The sequence below is a fragment of the Nothoprocta perdicaria genome, unplaced genomic scaffold (genome assembly GCF_003342845.1).
Source record: "Nothoprocta perdicaria isolate Ctin4 unplaced genomic scaffold, notPer1 scaffold_158, whole genome shotgun sequence".
Taxonomy (NCBI): Eukaryota; Metazoa; Chordata; class Aves; order Tinamiformes; family Tinamidae; genus Nothoprocta; species Nothoprocta perdicaria.
In genome coordinates this window covers 1846045-1870266 of record NW_020454738.1, presented here as the reverse complement: position 1 = coordinate 1870266, position 24222 = coordinate 1846045, and the positions used below count along the sequence as shown (strand labels likewise).

Here is a 24222-nt window from a genome sequence, read left to right as displayed (position 1 = left end):
GCTTTCTTGAAGCATTTAAGAACAGGGGTCTTGGTCAAGTCTTAGGCTAGGTGCAAGGCTTGCTGTTTGTTAAGAACAGAACAAAATGTCCAGTATGCAGCCCAGTGAAAGGAGTTCTCACCTCAAAGCTACTCTTCACAAGATAGAAGAGTTAAGGGCAACACACATGTGCACCAGAGAGGAGACAGTAATTTTGAAAAATGTATTTTCATAAAATCATTATGGTTGGAAAAGACTTTCAAGATCATTGAGTCCAACTGTAAACCCTTCACCACCTTGGCTGCTAAGCCATGTCCCTAAGCACCTCATCTACACGTTTCTTGAACACCGCCAGGAACAGTGAGTCCCCCACTTCCCCGGGCAGCCTGTTCTGATGCTCCAGCACTCCTCCTGTGTAGGAATTTTTCCTAATGCCTAATCTAAATGGCACAGCTTGGGGCCATTTCCTCCTGTCTGAGCTATAAGGACCGGATGATGACACAGTCTCCTGGGCATCCAGCAGGACCAGGCACACAGGGTTAAGGCTTTCATTACCTACCTCCACTTCTGCATGCGGGCTCCCCAGTTTCCCAGCAGGAGGAAGACAGCCATAGGAAAATCCCAGGCAGCGCTTAGCACTGGTCCGTGGTGAGAAACAGGTGGGGGAAAAGGCAATCTATGTTCTTACACAACTACTCTGAGCACGTGATTGTTCCGTGCTACAATTTGATTGGTGCTAATACTGGGTAAACAGCATGTAAGCATCAGGAGGTACAATGAACAAAAACGAATGGAGTCTGTGTGTGTGGCGTATGGGACATGACTGTAAGCCGAGCGTACCACACAACAGCCAACAGCGTGGGCAGTCCCCATCACCAATATCCTTGACATTCTTCCACATCCAATTCTCTTGCAGTAGTTATTGTGGAGATGGACCCCCGCCTCACTACAACCTCCTTTCAGGTAGCGGTAGAGAGCGATTAGGTCTCTTAGTGAGACATACAGCCAAATTGATGAGATTTTGCTAGAGATGAATATAGCAAGTTTTGTGAGGATGAGGAACCACTAGTAGATGCGAATGCTGTATAGGTAAACGTAGTAAAAGAAGAGAGGTTTATATAGGGGGGCAGCACCCTTTTGAGGAAAGCACCTTTTGAGGAAGCACCTTTTTGAGGAAAAAAAAAAGGCCTCATCTCAGGGAATGCTCTGAAGGAACAAACACCTAGAACATGGACAGCAAGGCATTACACCTAGATTCTTGAATACTTAGGAAAAGCTCAGGGGCAAAGGCCCATATGATTCATCTCTTCCAAGATGAATTGGGTGACCTGCATTTTTGCTCAAAATGCCATCTTCACAGTGTCCCAGAGGACACGTAACAGTGTGCTGTGATAAAACACTATGACATCCTACCTAGGAAAATGCCTACACAAGGGAAGAGTGCTTTCCAACKGCAGTGCCCGGGAAGGCAGCAGCAACGCTGAGGGAGGGCAACACCACAGGGCCCCACGAGGGGCAGCGGCTCCTCGCAGCAGCATCGCCCGGTGCCAGGGGCGCTGGGCACCGCTGACCCTGCGCAGACCGGCTCTGAACAACACACTTGGCCCTCAATTCCACCTCTTCATTTGTATTCTTGAATTCTTAAACAAATACAGTCAGAGTGCAGAGTAAAGCAAGTCGGGCACGAATAGGATGTTAAAAAAAAACCCAGAGTCCAATATATTAAGCATACTTATTTACTTAATCTATACAGAATTGAGTAGATAAAATTTCAGATTCACATTAGTGAAAAATCTCTACAAAATGTTTTTGAAAAGCAAAACAAAGACTGCCTGTTCATTTATCTTTTTTTTCTCTCATGAAAGCAGACATGGGTTGTAAAAATAAAGCAGTGTGTTTAGCACAAACTAGATTTCTGCATCACTTTTTTCACAGTTATTTCCATCTACAGTCCAAAGAGGTAGATTTTCTGCAACACCTGAGAATTGAACTGTAACGTAACCAGGTGTAAGTGTAATGAGAGGAAGGACAACACATCAGAGACACAGCCCTAACTCACTTGTGTACACACACACAGACTTGGGACTTGCATCACGTAGGATTTAGTTTTGCAGCTTAATCATGGTGAAACTCTCAGTCAGGCCCCCAAGTTCCRGCCATCAGACACCCTCATTTCAGGCTCTGTAAAGTTACAGCCCCGGTTAAAGAGTTCATGGTAGTGGAAGAAAGGCATTAATACAAGTTTATCTTAAAACCCCACTGGAGCCAATTTGGCTGCAGACTGGCAGTGCAATAGCCTGCTGTATGGCAGATCAGTTTGAGCGCTGAACTTTCCCTTTTAAAATTTGTATTTTCTTATTTTTAATTTAAGCAGCACTCTTCAAGCAAATCACAAAATAGTATCAACTGGTTTCAGGAAGCAAAGTAGAGCTCACCTTGGCCAGATGGAAAGTTGATATGATGTGGATAATGTCACAGGTAGGAGAGAGAAGATATCCCCATTTTAAAAGCCTCTTACTTGGGGCATTCGCTTTGCTTACATATCAAGTCAGTAACAAATACATTGTATTGCTGTTCTATACATGTCACATATCTCTAAAAGCCCTTTGAAATATTCTTGCAGCAGGGTCCATACTTCCATATAGAACAAGCACGATAGAAAGAATTGTTAAAGATACAAATGTTCAAATAATAAATTGTAAAAATAGAAAACTGCATGTYCTACCTTGCCAAGGGTACGATGCATCATATACAAAGTTTTACACTTTCCCTCAGGAAAATTTTTTCATGCTTAGTGTTACTGAAAACCAGCTTTTGCAGTAACCATTTTTAAACAGTTTGATTCTACAAAGCAAGTCATTTGGAGAGCAAGACTGAAAGACTTCTTTCCAATACACATGCCATACGGTTAATGTGATTAACATATCAAAGCTCCGAGCCCAACTCGGCTGACTGCTCCCTGCTCCCTTCTTTCCAACCCTGCATCGTGCTTGGACCACAAGTACAGACACTGCACCAACCCACGAGAAAGCCGGGAATCTCCCCCYTCACTCCCCCAACTCCGAAGGGTCGGGTCTGCATGTTCCCTTCAGCAGGTCGAGTCAACATCCCCTTTCTAGGCCCCACGGAACTTTATTCTCTTTAAGAGACAGCCACATTATTTCAATGTACATTACAACAGAAAAAGGATCAGGARCTCAGTGCAGCCTGAACATTCAAGTAAATTTAGCCACTGAACTGTCAAGGGCAACAAGGGTGGGAAGCTCATTAAGAGATGTGCTCGACTCGGAAATCTCCCAAGTAAGTGCAAAGAACATTAAGTACCAGAAAAGGCTACACGTTTTCAGACTTATCAAAAYGACAGCAATCAAAACTAGACAGCGACTGCATGTGTGCTAAAGTTAAGGGTAGCTTATGGTTATTTAAACACATTGCCTTGCCAAAATAAAATAAGCAATTGTTGGTCCTGGTTTCTCTTGGAAGATAACTCAAAACGCAGGTATCAAGTTTGCCATGGAAAGATATGTGGCTTAAGCGCTACCAAAGGACCATGTTGAACAGAGTGGATGAAGTACCATCTCTACCAGGTAACTGGCAAGGCACCTGCCAACTGCTACAGCTTCAAGGTTGAGCATGCAAGAAGCTTCACATTGTACTTTGGGAAAAATATACGAGTCTACATGTTCGGTWATAACCGGAATACTCAGCTGATGTGAAATACACAGCATACAGGGCAGTCAGAGAAGCCTGTACACCAAAGGTTCCTCTCTTTGCATAAATCAGGCAGCAAACATTCATTTTCCACAGCTTCAGGTAAGACAGCGAGAAGCGCATAGGCCAAAGATCTCTCTAGCCCAAATCCATAACCTGGTTGGTTATGGACACGCTGGACTCCAGAGGGAAGAATGTGACCAACATCTACCCAACAGGATGCACAACTGCGAAGTTCCCCTCCGTAGCACCGTTCAACACTTCCTCACACATCTGTATGTAATCTGTTCATAGGCAGGGCAAATAGTCCAAGCCAACCTGTACAACACAACCCTGAGAAATCCGCAAGAAGTTGCGCACCCTGTATCACCAGCTGCAAATCCATGTGTTTCAAAGCTGGTTTTTTTCCACATCACAAAGTACATTGAATCCCCTAACAGAACTTGTACTATATTCTGGACCCACACTTTTTCATTGATATAGATGAAAATATACTAGGGGAGAAAACTGAAGTTTTTACTGGCCATCAGACATCCCAATGTAAATCAACTCACTGAAGAAATGGGCAGTCATCAGTACACTGAGCGGCAACTCCATAAACAGAAACAAAATACTGTTCTTCAAACCAAGAGCGTGACACGCTGCCACTATCATCCCCTGAAACAATGTCGCATCTGACAGTCTTCAATGACAGTGATTGTGTTGTGGGGAGGAAACACGTGCATCGTTTTATGGAAAAATATTTTCTTTTAAAAAAATGAGGCAGATGTGCAACACAGTTGTGAAAAATTTATAGTTTAAGCTATTTAAAGCTGCTAGGCAGCTTCCTGTACCACATAAGTCCAGTAGTTCTAAGAAAATACAGATATGGTAGAAAAAGTAAGAAAATTTTCACCACAAAACCAATAGTTACCACCAACAGAGAAAGTTATACACAAAATATATCTCTCAATACAGTGTTTACACTTCACTTTAGTCAACAGATTCAGTGCCAGGAACAGGACTTGTCGAGACAGTCTTTTCAGAGCTATTTGCTACGCGTGGGTCAACATCAGGTTGGATCCCTGATTCCACATCAGTGGGAGTTCCCAGCTCCTTGTGGGAATCGAGCGTGCAGGACTGCAGCATCTGCACAGCTAGATCCATGTCTGCCTCCCGGAGGGAAACCTGTTCCTTAAGGACTTCCACCTTCTCGTTCAGCTCGTTCCTCTCTGTCTGAAGAGCTCTGCAAAGCTTCTCCAAACGCTCCAGTTTTATTTGAAAACCTTTGTATTCTTTATCTCTTACTGTTTTCTGAGGGACAAAAGAAAACAGAAGATTTGTGATCCAATCAAGTGTGTTTTTCTTTTAACCTGATGAAAAGAATCACCACTGTTTAGCTMTGCAGATCAAGTTCTAACGCACCTCACAGGCCAAATGCTAGCTGTGCTCAAACAAGTTTGACCAGAGTACTTGAGTGCACTCTAATACTCCATCCCAAGTTACTGCAAGGCAGGGAGCAGGAAGGAATACAGGTAGAAATCTAGAACCCAGCAGCTGTTACAGACAGAAGTTACTGTGCTCGTGATCACACAACTAACTCCTTCAGAAAATAGGAAAGGCTGAGCAGTTACARAGGAACTTGGGGGAACAATTTGGTATTCTCTAGTAAGGTATTAACATACCTCAACTAGAAATTAGAAAATAGAGGGAAACAAATCAGAACTGTATGTGCAAGGCCTGTGTAAAAATATTTTTAGCTTCTCTTACAGGAGAGTAAATAGATATAATGGCACCTCATGAACTCAAGAGCAGCAGCAATGTAAGAAACGTCTCAGAGGTCATTTCTGTCAGGTAAGGATTGTATATTTAAAAGCAAACTTCTAAGACTGAACTGTCAGAACTTTGCCCTACAGATTAGATACCTGTCGATACATTTAGCTTGCATAATTTCATACACACTATCGCACCAACGATATAGTTGCAATAGCGAGCAGGGGAAGATGGCTACGTTGCGTGTCAGGCAAATCTCTGAAAAGCGAAACTCATTTTCTCTTTTTCTGGGAGGAGAGCAGCCCATTTACACAACAGAAAACATAACAGAATCCATAACATGCAGCGGAGAGCAGTGTTTTTGTTCAAAGAGACTGTAGTGTTTTCGTTCAAAACTGAGAAAGCGTAACACGTTCTTGGGAACGTAGACTCCAGTTTAGGCACATGGTGATGATCACTCACCACACGGTGATCACTTAACACACACGGTGATGATCACTCACCTCCTCGGCCATTTGCAGAAGAGCCTTGTTGTTGTTTTCCCATTTTGTGCGCCACACTATTGTTTCCTTTTCCAGTTTCTTAATCTTCTTCGTCATCTGCAAATAGAAGGCTTACTTTTTTTGGCTTGCATTGTAATAGACGTAAGTATATATTACTGTTCTGACTTTTTGTTCAAACTGGACTTCAGAAGTAATATTACAAGTTATTTTTTACAGAAAAGTCTTTCTGCACCAAATCAATCCCACAAATTCGGAGGCTGCAATTCAAAGACAACATTGATTCCAGAAAGAAACAGATTATGAATCTTCCTCAAGATAAAACTGTCCAAGAATGTTTTAAAACTGAAGCACAGCAGACAAAAATCAAGCAACTCCTATTGCCTTTGACTAGGCACTACTTTGACTACAGTAGAATTTGGAAGCAGATATTATGTAAATATTAAAAATATTAAATAAAAAAGGTTACATCTTATTTCTCTTTCCTGATATGAGAAATCCCTATTGCCTCTTATGACCCAAATTAAATGTGAAAATACTCTGTACCTTCAAGGTGATATTTTAGAAGGCAAGTGTTGTAATGAAATTCAAAAAGCATCCTAATAACAGCATATATTCTTTTATTAAGTTTCATGAAGGTCTAATATATTAAATACCTTTTCCATTTCCTGCCTGAATGTCGTAAAGAGTTCATTACTCTTTGCCATGGTGGTCTGGAATTCTTCAAATTTATCCATGTACAGAGAAAGCTGTTGAAAAAAGGCAGGAACATTATCCTACACGTCTGTATTTCCATATGGAAATACTCATTAAGGTACAGGAGGAAATTTAAGTTCAAAATGATGAAAGCGCAACTTTTTTGTAGTTTTCTCATTCTGTGCTACAATTTTCATTTGATGAGCAAGCAGAAGCATGAACATGCTATTCAAAGTGTATGCGTGTACGTGTGTGTATATACACACACACACAACACAGACATATATATGAGCAGTGATCCAGGTTCCTAACACAGCATTATACATTTTAAAGAAAAGAATATCACACCAATTCAATAAAATGTTGAAAAATAACACATTTAATCACAGCTATCTCATTTTTTGCTTCCTCATTAAAAAAAAAATCTTGTGGTCTTTAACCAGAATTCTATTTCTGTTACAAGTGTGAGAAGTGAAGTGAAACTTGAATTACCATCCTTCCCATTTTCCCAAGCAACCAGGGCTAACACATGAGGATGAAATTTAAAAAAAAAAAAAAAAAAAAAAAAAAAAAAAAAAATAAAAAAAAAAAAAAAAAAAAAAATAAAAAAAAAAAAAAAAAAAAAACTAAAAGCCGACTCATCTGGAAGTCAAGAGTCATATTCATAAACTGTTATAAATAAAAAAAGTAACACATAAAAGTGTTAAAATTAACTAGTGGAAAGTATTGGTATTTAACAAGAGAAAAGTATACAACATTATACAACAAAGTCATTTATGGGGAACAGCAAAATATATTATTCAGTGTATTTTTTTTCAAACAGTAAGTTTTAATACAGGAGATAAACCTAGAAATAAGTCAGCATTATATAATCTAATGCTCTGACAACAGACAATTATGAAATGCCACAACCACCTACTGGTGACCTTCTGCTTTACCTGAACAAACTCGTCAGAGCTGATCATTTCTCTCAGCTCTTACACGGTGCAGGGGGAGGATGTTCTAGCTCTAGCACAGTAACAGTCAGAGCACAGAAATAATGTTTTTCTCTAATGACAGAATGAATCGGGAATTAGCCTAGCTTGTCAACAGTAGTCATGACTCTGCAATTCGCCTGCACTTCCTAGGCTCATCTTACAGTACAAAGGTCTGTTGTCCTAAACAAACCTCAAATTATATTACTACCATAAAAAGTGTGCATGTGCGCACRCACTTGCACGTGTGTTGTAAATAAAATGAAAGCACTAGGAACAGACTTTAAATAAAAGGATTATAAATTTGAAAGAGTTTGACACCAGCCTCTGTATCCGGACAAGAGGCAAGGCAGTTGCTTAAGGTGCAAGTTGAAAGGAGCAGCTGCTGCTCCTCAGCTGCCACCACATTAGCTTAAATGAGCATTTTCCTTTGCCTTAACAGAGCCAAAGACTGCAGGTCACCAGAACAGCAGCACAGTCACTGCAGACCACCTCTCCATCATAGAAAAGTTGTCTGTACCATTACCAGAGGGAACAGAATTTGAAGACAGTGAAACTGGTAGACAGAGACACTCWGTTTTAGGTTCCTGAGTGTGAATTACTAGATAGATTGCTATSTAATATTTGCTCCCTTTCTTGCTGAAGAAAGGGTGAAACACACATAGGAAAACCCACCCAACTCTTGTCAGTCACAAGGGCCTGTCTGGTCCTGAACAATCATAAAAAGGATAGAAATAATTTGGAAGAGACAACAGCATTAAAAAATGCAAGGCATGGTAAAGTAGTAGTCACAATGAAGAGATTTTTCAGCTTTCACTCATTCTAGTCTTATTAATGTTAAGAATACAAACTCCAGCAATTCCATGTTTATCATCTTTAATAATGGTACTTTCCAGAGGTCGACAACTACAAAACATCAAGCCTTTACAACTTATACTTCATAGCTCACTCTTGAGGAGTTGCTTACTGAAGATTATACTAAAAATATCAAGTATTTTTCACAAAAAGGAGATTATATTTGATGAGTGAACAATATGCAAAAATTGCATGGTTAAGTGCTACATTTTACCACTCCACAAGTCTTGATAATTTCATTTTGGAACAACTGTACTGAAGATGACTCCACAAAAAAAAAAAAATATATATATATACATATATATTTATTATATATATTTATTTTATATATATATAATAAATATATATATAATATATAATATATATATTACATATATATATATAATATATATATAGATAAAATTACCTGCTGTTTCAGCTGGGCTTCCTGCTGCTTCATCTGTTCACATTTGTGTCTGGACTCAGTAGCTTCTTTTAGAAGCTAGGAAAAAAAAAAAAAGAATTAATGGATTTACTGCCAATTGTAAGAAGCACAAAATAAAAACAAATATGCATTTCAAATGGCTTAAAAGAACTTGATCTGTAATAAAAAAAAAGTAAACTTTAATAAAGCAGGTCATTTCAAAAAACAAAAGCTAAACACCTATGAGTCATTCACTTTTTTTTGTTGTTAATTATTTTGAAGCTCATGATAGCATAAAGAAATTGCCTTTATTGATTTTTTTTTTGATTGGTAGAATGATTTGTTTGTATTTTGCTAGCAAGTTTGAACAGCTAAAATTATGCAAGCACTTCACTGATGAACTAAAAGCTATATAACCATGACTATTTCTAAAGTCGTGACATTATCTCATTATCCCTACAGATTACTTCAATATAGTTGAGACCACCCTTACGTAAGGAAGAGATTTTCCTCATTTTATGACGCCAAAGCTATTGTCTACCAATGTAGGGCAGTCCTTGCAGTGGACCACCACTTTAAGAATACACAAGAAAAAACAAGACCTTTTTCCTAGTGGYTACAACTCAGTGCATATTTAAAAAAAATCCTAAGGGTTTTTAAACTGTGGTCTTTTTGAAAGACCACAGGTAAGTTACTAACAATCAAAATGCAGTTATATCATCAGTATAAGGCATACTTTTGGAAACAGTTTAGAAGAGTAAATGTTTTATTCTGCTTTTGCTACATTGTACTTTTTTGTGCTTTTTTCCTACAACACAACTAAGAGCCAGAAGAAAAAAGCATCCCTAGCCAGAAGAAAAAAGCATCCCTTGGTGTTTAAATCATTCCTAGTTTAAAACAAACAAACTAACTAAAGCCCGCACATCTGTTGAGGAAATGCAAATTGCAGCACTAGTTGCCTGTGCACATGTGCGTTGTAAGCAATATATACACAAAAAAAGAAACACTTCTACCTTAATGTTGAAAGCTATTCTAGTTTTAAGAATACACTAGCCTCAGTTTGCTTCCCACTATATTTTCTTCATATTTTGAAAAGTCAACTTTTTTTTTTGTTATTTCTCTAACATAYGCAGCATTCACTTACAAACTCTCTTTCTCGCTGATGTTTTTCCTCTGCTTCTTTTATAAGCTGAGTAGTTTGTTGAAGTTTGGCATCCACAAGTTGCTGCTGCAGTTCTTTATGTTTAAACACTTTATCAATATGCTAAAGAAAAAAAAATCAGGTTAGTGAAACATGAACAGTGGACAGAAGACAGTACAGAGTAGCAGGGAAGAAAATGACAATTCTTGAGAAGTTCCATGCAAAAAATCAGCAAAAGGCTGTTTGGCATATGAATTTTCTCCTCCTTTCATTTCCTTTTATTACAGCTAAGCTTCCCCATCCTACCATCCCCAATCTTTTATGGAAGTTTTGGTTATAAAGCTATTTTATTAAATTTGTTAAAACTAACAAAACACACAAATATACATGGAGCAACAGATAGATGCTTCAAAAAAAAATCCTAGAACAAAAGAAACCTTGCATTCTTTCTTCAAAAGTTAGTATCTGCTTTTAACCTTACTGTGCTTCAGATACTACTTTTTAAAGCTCTAGTCCTCATAATTAAAAACCTGAGTCAATCCTTTGCTAAGGAGCAGCTATATGGCTGATGAAATTCTACATATAATCAAATGTCCACATAGTTTTACTTCAAGCTGCTTAAGGAGCAGACAGCAGCTTCCTGCCTCTTTCCTAAATCATCTCACAGCAGCTACCAACGCTCTACCATCACAGAAGGTGGGAAACTAGAGCCCGCAGTGAACTTTCCAATTGATTAAGATTTAAAGATAAAAAAAAAAAAATACCCTTGTGTCTACTGAGAATAAACACTAACCTTGGACACAGAACTCCATGAGACTTAGCACTCTCTGACAGGTAGAACTGGCCAGCCCCTGAGGTACTTCACTTCTCTGGCTTGAGGTGTCTACTGCACTCATTGGTGCTAAAGAAAACTAGCTCCATTAGCCTCAACATACAGTTGCTCCACGTGGCCAACTCAAACAGATGCACTCTTAGAGAACGACAGGTCAAGATGACTGAATGCCAGCAACCTGTGCTTATACAATACAGGAGCTTGCCAAAAGATATTTCATATCTTTATTTGTTTTGGGTCATTTAGATTAACTCTAATACAAACTACAATGAAAAATTGCTTTCAAATATTAAATGTATATTTAGATTGGAAAAAACCTTTGGACACAGCCTACTTCAGACTACTGCTCAAAACAACTCTCAAGTTTGATCAGATTGCTCACACCTTCTCCAGGTGAGTTCTGGGTATATCCAAAGACAGAGGTTCCACAGCCTCCACACAACTTGCTTTTATTTGACCACTTTCATTGTGAAAGTGTTTTTTTTTTGTTGTTTTTTTAATGCAACTTTAATAAACTACAGACTGAAAAGACAGAAAAATGAAGTAGCTGCTTGAGCCAATTTCTAAGTATGAAATAAAAACAACAATCTACACTACGCACATAATAGGTATAAAATATTAGATGTCCCCCACCCACCTCCTAAATAGCTATAGTCCATCTATTAAATAGCTGTAAGATCCCTACAGTGAAGGAACTAAGAGGCCCCTATCAGGAGCATAATCACCTCTTCTCGCAAAGCGTACTGCTCAATGAGCTTCTTCAGTTTTTCTCCCAGTTCAATATTTTCCTGACGGAGCTTGGCATTATGTATATCGTGCTGTTCCAGTTGAGCCTGAATCTCATTCAGTGTAATCTGGAAGTGTGCAGTTGCTTCTTTACGTCTTTCTTCCTCCTCACGTGCTTGCTGCATATTTTCTTCCTTTTATGAAATAATATTAATCATGCTCAGGCCAAAACATGCACTTTTCCATATTTGAGTTAGAAACGATGGTAATAACTTGCTTCTGTATAGTCTCAATTTTTAGAGTTAATATAAACCAAATTCATCATTCTATGCCGAGTGGGAAGTACATGGAATGAAGAATCTAGATGTTATAGAATCTTCCCTTACGCTAACATCCCCCACACCATACCTTTTATGAAAATATATACCCATAATGGACAAAAAGCTAAATAAACAGAGTACTTCTGTAATTAAACAGTAATCAAGACATAGGGATCTTCCTTTTCTCTCCCGCCTTGCAACTTATGTATGTTAACCTTTAATGTCTTGTTGTGACGCTGAAGCTCCCGGCAGAGAGATTCCAGTTTGCTACGTGCCAGAATGGCCTTGCTATGCTCGCTCTGCAGGTGGACTTTCTCCTTCACAACTTGTGCTTGTTTCTTCTGCAGAATCTTCATTTGCTTTTGAACATTCCGGCTCTCCTCCAACTAAAGGTAGAGAGTATATTTATTAAATAAAAATGTGTGTGATTAGATTCTACGTGTACAGACAAGCAGTTTAAAGAAGATTGAACAAACTGTAAAACATTGCAGATGTATTTCATTAAGACCCCCCTAAAAGTTGCTCCTACAAAGACTCCCATCATCCTACATGCATTTCTAAATATCTAAGGATAGAGGGGAAAAAACAACCAAAGAAAGAAATCCCCCACAAACTCCAATTTGTCAAGCATTTGCTTTTGCTGAAAAGGAGCCAYGGACTTGTTGACCAGAGGCTATGAGCTTGTTCTCAGCTACTGGGGTAGGACTAGCCCTGAGGAAAAAAAAGTAATGTGGTATATACATTAAAAACAGATCAAAAATCCAGCAACTATCAGTCCATTAGAATTTTATTTTGCTGCAGAAACAATAACATGAAGTGTTACTCAACATTAGTTTTACAAGCTAATTTGAAGTACAGCCTTTTTACTCTCTGGCCAAAAATATCTTATATAAAAGATCTTTGTGCTCAAAGGTCTTGCCTTCAGCAAGTCACGTTATTTTTCATTCTCTTTTAGGTACAAACAACTGTTTAGCYAATAGGTAGTTAGCTAAATTACATGTTGTTAGCTAGATAGGTGAGTKGCTTTTACTACTGAGTCTATTCAGAATCACAATTTTAAATCCATTTCCTTTAGACAGTTTAGAGAAGGTAGAGCAGTAAACTCTGCATATAGCACAAAATGTGTTCTACGAACATCCAATGAAGGAGAGATTTTCTTGCTCGGAGAGGAGGGTAAGACTAAGTTCCGTTAAGTATGACTTTTTTTGGGCTCCCCAAGAAACCATATTATTTACAAAGAGTCTGCTCTATTGTAAAGAAGGTAATCATAACATTAAGTGTAATGCTGCTCCTTCTTAGATAGTGCCTCAGCCTCTAGGCAACACAGGAAAGGAAGGCTGGCAACCAGGATGACAGAGAAGAACACAACAATGGTTTTCTGAAAGAGCTCAAAATAATGCCAAAATGCAGACAAAAATACAGAAGAGAGAGTTAGGCACCTCCATGAYAGTAAGTTACATTCATAGCTCATCTGGTTTAGAACGAAGGAATTCTTAGGAAATGTTTTGACATTCAAACACAAAAGCCCTTTTCTTAGGTGGCAYGAAAAACACTTCGGGTGGCTGTCCTGTTTGCATACATATGAACTTCAGACAGTCCTGTAAAACTACTCCTGTCTGAGATGCATATCACCAAGGACGCAAACTTTTCTGCATCATAAACTGATCTTCTTATAGATTCCAAAATAGGAAAAAAAATGTGGAAGATCTTTTGCCAGGAGAGAGGCATTCCTACCTTAATTGTACAGTCCTTTTCATGAGACACCACTGAAAAACCTGATAGTGAGCTTTAAAGATGATGAATCTTTAAAAAAAGAAAAAAAGCATTGTAGGTGCACTGTCATAAACAGTTCAAACCTCTGCTGGCACTAGAACTGACACCTATGCCAGTGGTTCACCATCCTGACGAAAAGAATGCGTCTTAACAGGAGGACAACTGGATAAAACTAGACCTTTCTAAGGGTAACAAAATACCCCTAAGACTCAGTCAGCTAAAATGGGGTCTCTATTACACCCGGACAAGTGGGAGCTCCCACCCTCTTCCCAGCGGCTCTGAGCATCACAGGGAAATCAGCTGGTTGTCCAGACTGTGGCTCTCACTGTAGATTGTGGACCTTCTTCTGGGAGGGAGGAAAACAAAAAAAAACAAACAAAGACCACCACCAACAGAAAAACTCGAAAACCACAGCACTGACTACATCTCTCCTGATGGCCAAACTTCCATGGACTGAAAAAAACATACCAAGAGATTACAGTTCATTCAGTCTAGCTGCTCTCCTAATTAGTTTGAGATGTTTCCTTCAACATAAATAAATTCATGCAAGCTGAAGGTGATGCAGAAAGTCTATTTTCTTTATGTGTGAGGAATTCATCTCAAACTAACTGCTTATATAGGCCATTATGATCACTGTGGAAACTGTCTGCTCAACGAGAAAAGGCGCTACATCCACTAAGAGTTGGTCAAAATTTCTAACTTGTTTACTGCATTTTCTCTCACAATATCCAAGTTCATTTTTAACGTGGACCTTCGGTCCTTGAACTGYACTACAAAAACCTAATTTCTCAAAGAAGCAAAAGTGATAAGCCACTATCCTAGAAGAGTTGTTGGGCYTGAGGAAAATTCATTCATCCCAACACATGAGAGCAAGAAATGACGAGGAAAAAGAAAACGAAACCAAAACAAACCCCTAGACCTATAAGAAAGGTTACCTTTGTCTAGGATATTCTAATGCTGTTTTTAAGAGACTATTACTTCATAACAGTAATAACAGAAGTCTCCAGAGCTTTGAGAATGAGCTAGGAGAGAGACAGTATTCCTCTCAAAACAAAAATAAAATAAAAAAATCTTCASTAAAATTATGCTATATTGGCAAACATTATGTGGTTTTCAGAAACATTTCCAGGCATAAAACACTTGACAATTGGTTTACAGAAGACAAACCATATGCCTTTTTTAAGCTACTCGGGTATCTCTTATCTACTTCTGTATTCATCTTACATCTACCAACGTTGTAGAAAACATATACGCGGTATTTCCAGTCTTTCTCGTTTTGGATGTCCCTGTCTGAAGATGAACATCTGAAGTACTTTAGTCTCCAGACTCCTTCTGAAAAGTAAAATCATGAGCCAGCTGCCTTTTTTTTTTTTTTGACTCCAGTCAGTTTTGAGAGAAAAATATATTTTATACTACTCCTCATCATGGGAATGTTCTCTATGACAACTTTCTGCTAGTGCTCTGCCTAGTGCTCTACTCTAGGTTTGATAATAAGGAAAGAGATACAAACAAGTGGATTAAAAAAACACTATGATCGGAAAACATAAAGGAAAAACTATACATAGATCTTTTCAGCTTCCAAAAAATGGCTTGGAATATAAACAGTTAAGTAGCTAAGCATAATTAAGCCTTTTTTTTTTTTCAGATCTCTACCACATTGTTCTCTCATTTATCCCAAAATGTGTAAATAACAAAATGCTAGCATGAGAGCTAACACACCACGCAAAAATTAGGAAAATGCTAATTATTCCAATTAAACAAACTCTTAGCTTTTTTTGTTCATCTTAATGTTATGCTTTAGTACTAAGTTATGAGAAAGTTATCATAGTCTAATTTTTCTTTGGGTTTATGCAGTCATGTAGAAGTGAAATGACCATGTACAAGCTTAGCTAAAGCAGTATAAGAAGCTTGAGTGYGCATCATTTTTCTAATGCTGTGAAACATTTGAAAAATTGTCTTGCATTAAAAGCTTTTAAATCCAACAGTTAATATTAACAAACAAGCAACTCTTGCTACCTTCACAAACTACTTACCAGATCAGCATACTTTTTGCACAAAGCTGCCAACTTTTCTTCTGGAGTAGAAAGTGTGTTCAAGGCCTGCATTAGTAACAGCACTTCCTTTCCTATGAAAGGAATAGGAGACRACTATATTGAGAGAAAAACACCACCACAACACAGAAAAAACAGCCTGTTCATAGAAGCAAACTGCAGAACAGGGCAACTATGTGATTTAAAGTGCATTCTGGTTTCATAGCTGTATGGTATGTGATAAAGGGAGGAAAAATGGGATCCCATCAGAAAGAAAGAAATATATGACTGTTGGCTGTGCACCACTGACTACACACTATTATAGAACTCAGTGAAAGCAACCTTAACCTTAACAAAAAAAAAAAAGAAGTATAATTTATAATATCACATATAAAGATAAAAAAAGTAAAATATATAGTTCTGCCAATATCCTCATAATAGCATTGAATACAGCAATCACCGATTTTAATATTAATCTGCCAAAAAGACACTAACACTTTGGGTTGAAAGGCATCTCTCTAGGTCCACCCCCTTGCTCAAGAAGGGTCACCTACAACAGCCATGCTGTTCAGGCCTGTGCACAGTTGGATTTTGACTATCTCCAAAGATGGAGACTCCACAACTGCTCTGGGCCAAGATTCCAAGATTCAACCACCTGCACAGTGAAAAAGGTTCTCTCATGTTCAGGTGGTACTTCCTGTGTTTCAGTTTGTGCCTGTTGCCACTCATCCTGTCACCAGGTACCACTGGAAAGAGTCAGCATCCAACCTCTTTAAAATGCACCATCAGGTATTTGTAAGTATTGATTAGACACTGATGGGGCCTTCTCTACTCCAGGCTAAGTGGTCCCTGTTCTCACAGCCTCTCTGCCCATGAYAGATGCTCCAGGCCCTTCAGCACCTTAGTGGCCCTGTGCTGCAGTCCCTCATGTACTGGGGTGCCCACAGAGGACTCGGCCCTGCAGGTGTGGGCTCACGAGGGCTGAGCAGAAGGGAAAGAGACTCTCCCTCRACCTGCTGGCCAYGCTCTGCCTACTGCAGCTCAGGATGCCCTTGGCTTTCCTTGCCATACGGCTATGTTGTTCGCTCATGTCCAGCTTGGTGTCTACCAGCGTTCCCTCATCTTTCTTTGGAAGGGGAACTTCCAGCTGCTCAACCTCCAGCATGTGCTGGTGCAAGGGATCATTCCTGCCCACGTGCAGGGCTTAGCCCTTCTCTGTGATGAACTTCATGAGGTTGCCCATTTCTTCAGCCTGTCAAAGTCCCTCTGAAAGGCACTGCAACTATCCCGTGTGTCAGCCACTCCTCCCAGTTTTCTACCATCCAAAACCTCTCCAAAGGTGCATTTGCTACCATTGGCCAGATCATTAATGCAAGTGTTAGGCATTATTTGCCTTGGGATTGACCCCTCGTCTTCAGCTGAGCTTCATGCTATCACAACCCTCTGATTCCAATAGTTCAGCTAGTTCTTAACCTACCTYACCGTCACTTTACAGAATCTGTACTTCATGTAGTAATGACAATATTAATGTTTCAAACTGTTATAAAAATAACAGTACCAACAGAAGAACTCTTATATTAATAATCATTCTTTAACCAGTAGTACTCATTTCCTCGGAGTACCCTGCTACAGATGAGAAAGACTGGATACAAAATAAATTTGAGATGAACACTTAGACAAAAATGTAACCATCTTATCAAAATATTTAAGCTATTTGAAACTAATCTTTGAAATTAAATAATTTAAGATTTGAAAACCAAAATGCCAAAGAAATACCTAAAGTTTTTTCTTTGCTTTTTTCACTCTCTGGATCTTGCTGGCCATCAGGCGGATCAGTTCGGACTTCTTCCCTCCCAGGAGTTTCCTCACGAGACTCCCGAGAGCAGCACGTGGATCCCGGGAGCTTTCTGTTCTTGGCAATATACTCAGCTTCTTCCACACCATCACAGTTGGATTGTGCACGCTGCAGTGCTGCATCAGGCAACTCGCTGCACTTGCTGTTCACCATCTGACCCTGGGTATTCGCTCCTGTCTCCAGAGACCCAGCTTCTTCCATTGCACCAGTGATCAGCTGAGTAGGGAAAACAAAAAAGTCAGCAGTCAAGAGGCTGCATTAAGAAGAAAACATTCATCTTTCTTCCACATGGACAGATCAGATTAGATTCCATTGTTTTATTCAAGTTGGTCTACCTGCTGTTGTCAGGTATATGAAAAGCAATCAAAGTAATAAATAGAATAAGCCTAAAGAGCAATGAAGGAACCAACACAGAACATCCTGAAAGATTAATTTCTGTTCTGAAACAACAACTACGCACTGTCATCACAAAACTATTTGTACTCTATATCTAAAAGTTCTCATGACAAAAAGCTCAAAAAAGTCCAAAAAAGATCCACCCCAAACCATTTGAGCATTCTTTTAGTTGTTAAAATATACAGAGCCTTCAAAGAAAACATTTCTGCTTCACAGACCAAAGTATATTACAAAAAACAGCATCGAGCATACAGCATTTTAAACTAAGCAAAAGCATAACAGGTTATATACTTTGAAAAAAAAATCTAGAAATTGAGAAAGGACACAAAACAGGAATCAAAAATGATATGATCCTGATCCACTTCATCAAATCCACAACAATCATAAAAAAGTGAATGCTGCTTTCAGATTTTGTCTCATTACCTATGCTTTTTAAGCATTATTTCTGTCCAATTACAGAGAATTTTCTTGAGATACCTCTTAAACCCCATAATGTTTAATCATTTAACTAAAAGGTTGCCCACCACCAGTTGGTCTCGTGCTGCTGTGATGCACATTCTGGATGTAGGCCGACGCCACCAGATAGTTTACTGAACACCARTGTTACCTTTCAGTTTCTATTAACAGTTCTGCTTGATGTGAATTCACACTTGTTTGTGCTGTATTTATTTTAACCTTTTTTTTTTGTTTTTGTGCTATACGTGTAGGGACTGGGGATAATTCTTAGGGGGGCTTTTTTTGTTCCCCCTCATCCCATCTACATCCTGCTGCTACAGCGGGCACATGTAGCAGCACTATGAAATCAAACAGAACTGARCTTGCTTTACTACCAGGCCTTAGGTTCCATCATTCTCACAGATTTACACAGAGTAAACAAAGTATCTCATCAAAATAAACAAGCAAAGCATAAGCAATGGCATGCATCCAAAGAATTTGGAATGGCATTCCAAAAAACTTGGACAATTTACTGAAAAAGAAAAAAGAAAGAAAATAAAGCAGCCTATAGTGCAAGAATTGAATCACTCTGAACAACCTAACCTTCCCTGGAGCAAATATAGGAGCGGGGCTTGTTTAAATACAGACCTATACTGTACAGACATTACTTTATATCAAACGTGTGCCAGTTCCCAGAAYAAGGAGTTTCTACTGGGTTGTATATTCCACACAGATGGATCCTTTCCCTCTTTGAAAGAAATTGTCCAACATGTCTCAAAGAACACAACCAACACTAGAAATATACTTTGAGATACTGTTCAACTTCCAATTTCTTCAACATGCGAAGAAAAAAGTTAATTTAAGATCATGAAATAAACATGAAAATGTGTAAGAAAAAAACCAACACAACAGTTTAATTCTTCTCTACACTCAAAGCAAATCTTGTTTCATGTGTTACCTCGGGGTAGTCATTCTTGACAGGATGGAATTCATGCCACACCTTTTGAGTAGGACAATAAGCTTTGTACATCTGTATAGACACCAAGGAACAATATTCATTTTATTATGGAAGATCTGCACTTTGCATTGTTCTTTAGAAATGTCCAAACGATGCATCTGCTTTACAGGCAAGCATAAATGAATGGATATATTCTCCAGAATCCTTCCCCAGCCATGTCAGACAACATATTTGTCAAATGTCTGTAGCAGTAACACAGTAAAAGAACTGCTGTAACAAACAATTTCAAAAAGTTGACTTCCATTACAGCCATAAAACACACAGGTTTACTCATCTTAAGCCAGTGGACTTCCTTGCAGCATGAGAGGAAGAGGGGAGAGAGAGGAGAAAAAAAAAAAAGAAAAAAGAAAAAAAAAAAGAAAAACCACACACATACACACAAACCAAAATCCACTCCAAATTTGGGTTAAGCAAACAAGAGCCTCTCCCTAAAAACAACAAGGATACAAGAACTGTATAGTTCACTTGACTTTCTCTATGCACCATCATATGAAATTACGTCACTGATCCTCTCTAAAAATATACTATTAAGTTAGCAAAACTTTGAGGATGCTGTTAATCTACCATCCCCATAAAGAAAATGTGAAATATGATTCACAGAGAAGCTGAGGATACTTGGTGGCTCAATTTAAACTGTCATGAGAGGAAGGGAGGCAAACTGCAGGCGTTGGGAGGGGGAAAGGGCCGTGTCTGCACGTGACCTGACAGCGAGGTACAACTGCAGCACCAGGACAGCAGCTGCAACCTGCCCTATTGCCCTTACGCAGAAAGCGAACTTCTGATGTGTGGAGGCCTGGTAAGAGGTAGGGAAAGACTCAAGAGTCTTTCTGAAAACAAAACACAGACTTGCCAGAAATCCTAGTAAGTGGCCGAATACCTCAGATGTGGCTACGCACTCAACAGCAACAGTGCCCAAATGGCTCTCTTGCTTCCTCTGCTCACTCCACCTTCCCATACCAGCCCCCCAGCAGGCTGGCAACAACGTTTGTGCAACTTGTTAGAGCCAAGTTTATAATCAAACCCGTTCCTTAACCCAGCCCAGGACACAGCAAGAAGCGATTCTGTCAAGCAGAGGAGGCCAGTAAGACAGATGGAAAGAAGCCAAGGCAAAAAATTAAAAAAAGGTCAGTCTAATCATAGCCTGGGCAGAAGGAACCAAACCAGCCCTACCCTGCTGTAAACGCGGGCGCGGAGGTAACGCTGACTGCTGAGCGTCCRAAACGCCGTCAGATAAGATCTGCACCTCATGAGAAGGGCAGCAACGTGGCCAGACAGCCCAGGGATTTTTCTAGATTAAACCTGATTAAGCACTGGTGTCCACAGACGAGAGTGCGGGAGTTCTAATAGTACCTACAACTTGGTAGATACAAAAATAACGTAAGTCCCATTCCTTTCATTAGATTGAAGTCCATAAACTCCTGTAGATTGACCGCAGTGACAAAATACACTAACATCCTAATGCATTTGGAGTAGAAACTTATGATAAATACTTCCTAAACTAGTGCTGAGCTTTCAGTCACTTAACAGCTTGAGAGAAAAAAAAAAAACAGAAGTCTCAACAGCCTTAAAGCCTTAATTTTATCCTTAAAACATTCTATATTCATAACTACATATCCTTTTAGATGTGATTTATTGCAGTCTTCAAGCTGAAAGCATAGCAATAAAGTCAGACTGAGACCGTCTTCTGTACTAAACCATATTGCTATCACTGAAATTGCCCAAATTACTGGGACAACAGACAATCTGAACTCTTGACATTATCGTTCTGAACACACGTTTGAACTCAGTAACGCTGCAGCCTCAGAGGAGCACTTCCAACAGCACACTGTAAATGCTGCTGATTCAGCCACTACTAAACTTAAAACAAACAAACAAACCACTCTCCATCTACTGAAATCACTACTCTCCGCCTTAGCTGCTCCGATGACTTCTTGGTTTCCAACTTTCAGGTTTCAAGCAACTTTATTGATACTCAGTTTAAAATCTGACACAAGACCATTGTTACATATCCAGAAAGATTTTCAGTAAGAGCTGGAAAAAAACATATTACWTAGATAATTTGCCAACCCATAACAAATCACTAAATTACTTACCAAAGGTCTACCATGAGGAAATAAAATGCTTATTTAGCTGCAAAAAAACAGCTATTAGAAGACACTGGCATTTCTGAACAAACGTATCATCTTCAGACTATTTAAGTCATCACAGACTGAAGTGCTCAAAGACCCTTGCACGAACATTACCAGTAACATCACTCCTGCTCAGCCCAAACTTTTAGTTTAGTGTTTTGTTCTGTTACCCAAACTTGCACCTTCATCAACAACGGTGCAAATCAGAACAACTCTACCTTATTTCACGTTTAAAAGGTTAACAGAACAAAATGAGCCAGTTAAACTATATGCCTACAAACACAAGCACACGGGCCAACTTTATTCCACTTCAGYCAGAACTACTCCTAGCAGGATGCAATACCCACGTACGGATGAACAAGCCATCCAAGAACAGTTTATCCTACCATAACAAGGCATATCATGAGAGCATTTATTTATTCTAGAATATACAGTAAGAATGTAACATACAGGGCTATCTAAAGGTGTTATCGATGGTATATAATATACCTGCATTTTACAGTCAGTACATTAAAATATATACATTATACACATGTGTATTGCTATCCAAAACATTTAAAAACCCTTTCTATATCTCTGTTATTACTAGAAATCATAATGAATAATTACACCATCACCAGTCTAATTTTATCCTAAATGCTAGCAAATTAACCTAAGGAAATCTAACCATTAGCATTAACAGCACCTCCCATGTTCCCAGAGTAGCAGCTCGCCTATACTGTGAACATACTCTTTGACATCTCAGCCTTCAAAATTAGTAAGAAATATAACAGAAAATAAGAAATGAAGAAAAAAAAAAAGCTTTAACACAAAAAGCTTTTTGTGTTTTAGAAACATAATATTTGCATGCACACTTTCAAACCTGACCATATGAAAACCTAAGTGTACAGCAAATATGTAATCATTTACTTGGTACTGAGCTACAGAATAGACCATTTCAACACTGCTGAGCTGGATATTTGCAAGCCAGCCACATGTGCAACTGTACAGAGAATTTTACTTATACAGATTATACAGGTATTATACAGATATATTGTGGCAAACAGGTTAATTTTTATAATATATGTTTATTTTAGGGTAAATTTTAGGCTTCCTGCATCCTGTCAATTTAATTTTATTTACCAACACAGAAAAAAATGTTTTGTCAATCTATACACAAYATACTTCTCCTCAGCATATATATTCAAGAAGAAGTAATTCTTTTTATCTACTATGAAAAAAAAATCAACTTAAGGTCATCCTTGCTGGCAACTTTGTCACTTTWTCATAAAAATCAGGATGTCGGGGAAGTGGGCTTTTACCTTCATCCCTTGGTCTTGCAATAAGAATTGATGTGCTCTGGTCCACTAGTTCATTCCTGTTATTCCTCTGAGCAATACTTTCCTGTACAGTGCTCACTGAGCTAAATTATCCTGCAGTTTAGTTACACTCTTTTAAAAGCCCAATGGTCTCTGGTGTGGCCTCCTAACTAAACTAAAACCTTAGTTCGGAGGTCAGGAAGTCAAACAGTCATTTCAAACAAACATTTCAGAATGGACTACCATCACATTAAAACAAGTACATGTTATGCACTCAGTTACCTATTTTCAAAATAGGAGACAAAAGGCATTAAACTGTATTACTCATCATCATCTTCAGAGCACTGCACAGTTACGACTCCAGGCAGAAAGAAGACTACAACCCATCTACTTGGAACACTCGCAAGTATTTGATCCCTATAAAAATTAATACAGAGCCTTGACAGGGTTCCACTATTAAYACTGCTGGCTGTGTATGCAAGACATGTCCTTTGATATCTGATATTCAGACCTGAGTGCTCCCACATCACCTCTGCTTATTGACCTTACTTTTTGCTGTCATCCTTTGCACGCTTCYTGTGCTTTCTTTCAGTGATCTTCAGAGAAAGGTTCCTGCCCTTAAAGAAACTTTCATTTCCCCCAAACATGACATAAAAATAAATAAACAAAATTAAAAAAAAAATTATTACAAAGAAATACATTGTATTTGGAAMTATTTTTATTCTCTGCACTGTGGAAATGTATATACTAGAAAGAAGTCTTCCCTGTTTTAGCTTAAAACAGAGAAGTTCTTTCTGTAATTCTTGGCAGAATTTCACCGGAAGACCGCAGGGTTTAAATTGAAATTTTCAGCACATTTACATGAAGTACAAAGTGTGGCACATTTTACCAGCCCCTTTTTTAGGGCCAGCATCCAAGATAGGTAYTAATTAGTTACTTTATACAGTATGACTCACTTCCCCTCAATGAGGGTTTCACTTCCTCTTTACTTTAATCCTAATAGTTTTCCAGTCATCCATAAAATGTCTCGGGGAGGGGGGGGAAGAACAGGGCAGACAAGTTCTGAAGTCCCAACACAAACAGATCACAAATAACCTGGAACGCAGAAGCTCCTATGTATACACATAAACAAATAATGATAATTCTCAACAGAACACCCTAGAATTTGTTTAGCACTCCCTGATGCTTCTCAGGCTTTTTTTCCTCTACATATTATTAAATTCCATTTGACTGTGCGCGTATTARAGACGCAGCAACACTTGCTCCCCTTTTCTTTCCTAGAAATCATCCGCTTTCACCGGGGACGCCACCTGCCCCCACGGATTCCCCTGGAACACAAAGACGCTGCGTTTCCCCGCAGGACACTTCACCCCACGGCGCCCTCCTCACCGCTCCCCGC

The 24222-nt window shown here is 38.9% G+C and overlaps 1 protein-coding gene across 1 annotated transcript; it reads right to left on the bottom strand.

Moving 5' to 3' along the window:
* Window positions 1-1835: 1835 nt before the first annotated feature.
* TXLNG (taxilin gamma) lies at window positions 1836-19408 on the bottom strand. The gene is made up of 10 exons (XM_026035327.1): window positions 19337-19408; window positions 17469-17763; window positions 15696-15787; window positions 12105-12275; window positions 11569-11763; window positions 10015-10134; window positions 8874-8948; window positions 6599-6691; window positions 5946-6041; window positions 1836-4983 (listed from the first exon to the last, which is right to left on the bottom strand). The coding sequence occupies exons 1-10, from the start codon at window positions 19406-19408 to the stop codon at window positions 4663-4665; spliced, it is 1530 nt and encodes a 509-aa protein (XP_025891112.1). The 3' UTR covers window positions 1836-4662.
* Between the last annotated feature and the right edge of the window lie 4814 nt (window positions 19409-24222).

Excerpts from the sequence above, each read along its gene's own strand:
- TXLNG (XM_026035327.1), bottom strand. The coding sequence starts at position 19,408 with ATGTACAAAGCTTATTGTCCTACTCAAAAGGTGTGGCATGAATTCCAT. Across the intron at positions 15,788-17,468 it reads AAGCAAAGAAAAAACTTTAG|GAAAGGAAGTGCTGTTACTA; the intron begins GTATTTCTTTGG and ends TTCCTTTCATAG. Across the intron at positions 4,984-5,945 it reads TTCTGCAAATGGCCGAGGAG|AAAACAGTAAGAGATAAAGA; the intron begins GTGAGTGATCAT and ends TTTGTCCCTCAG.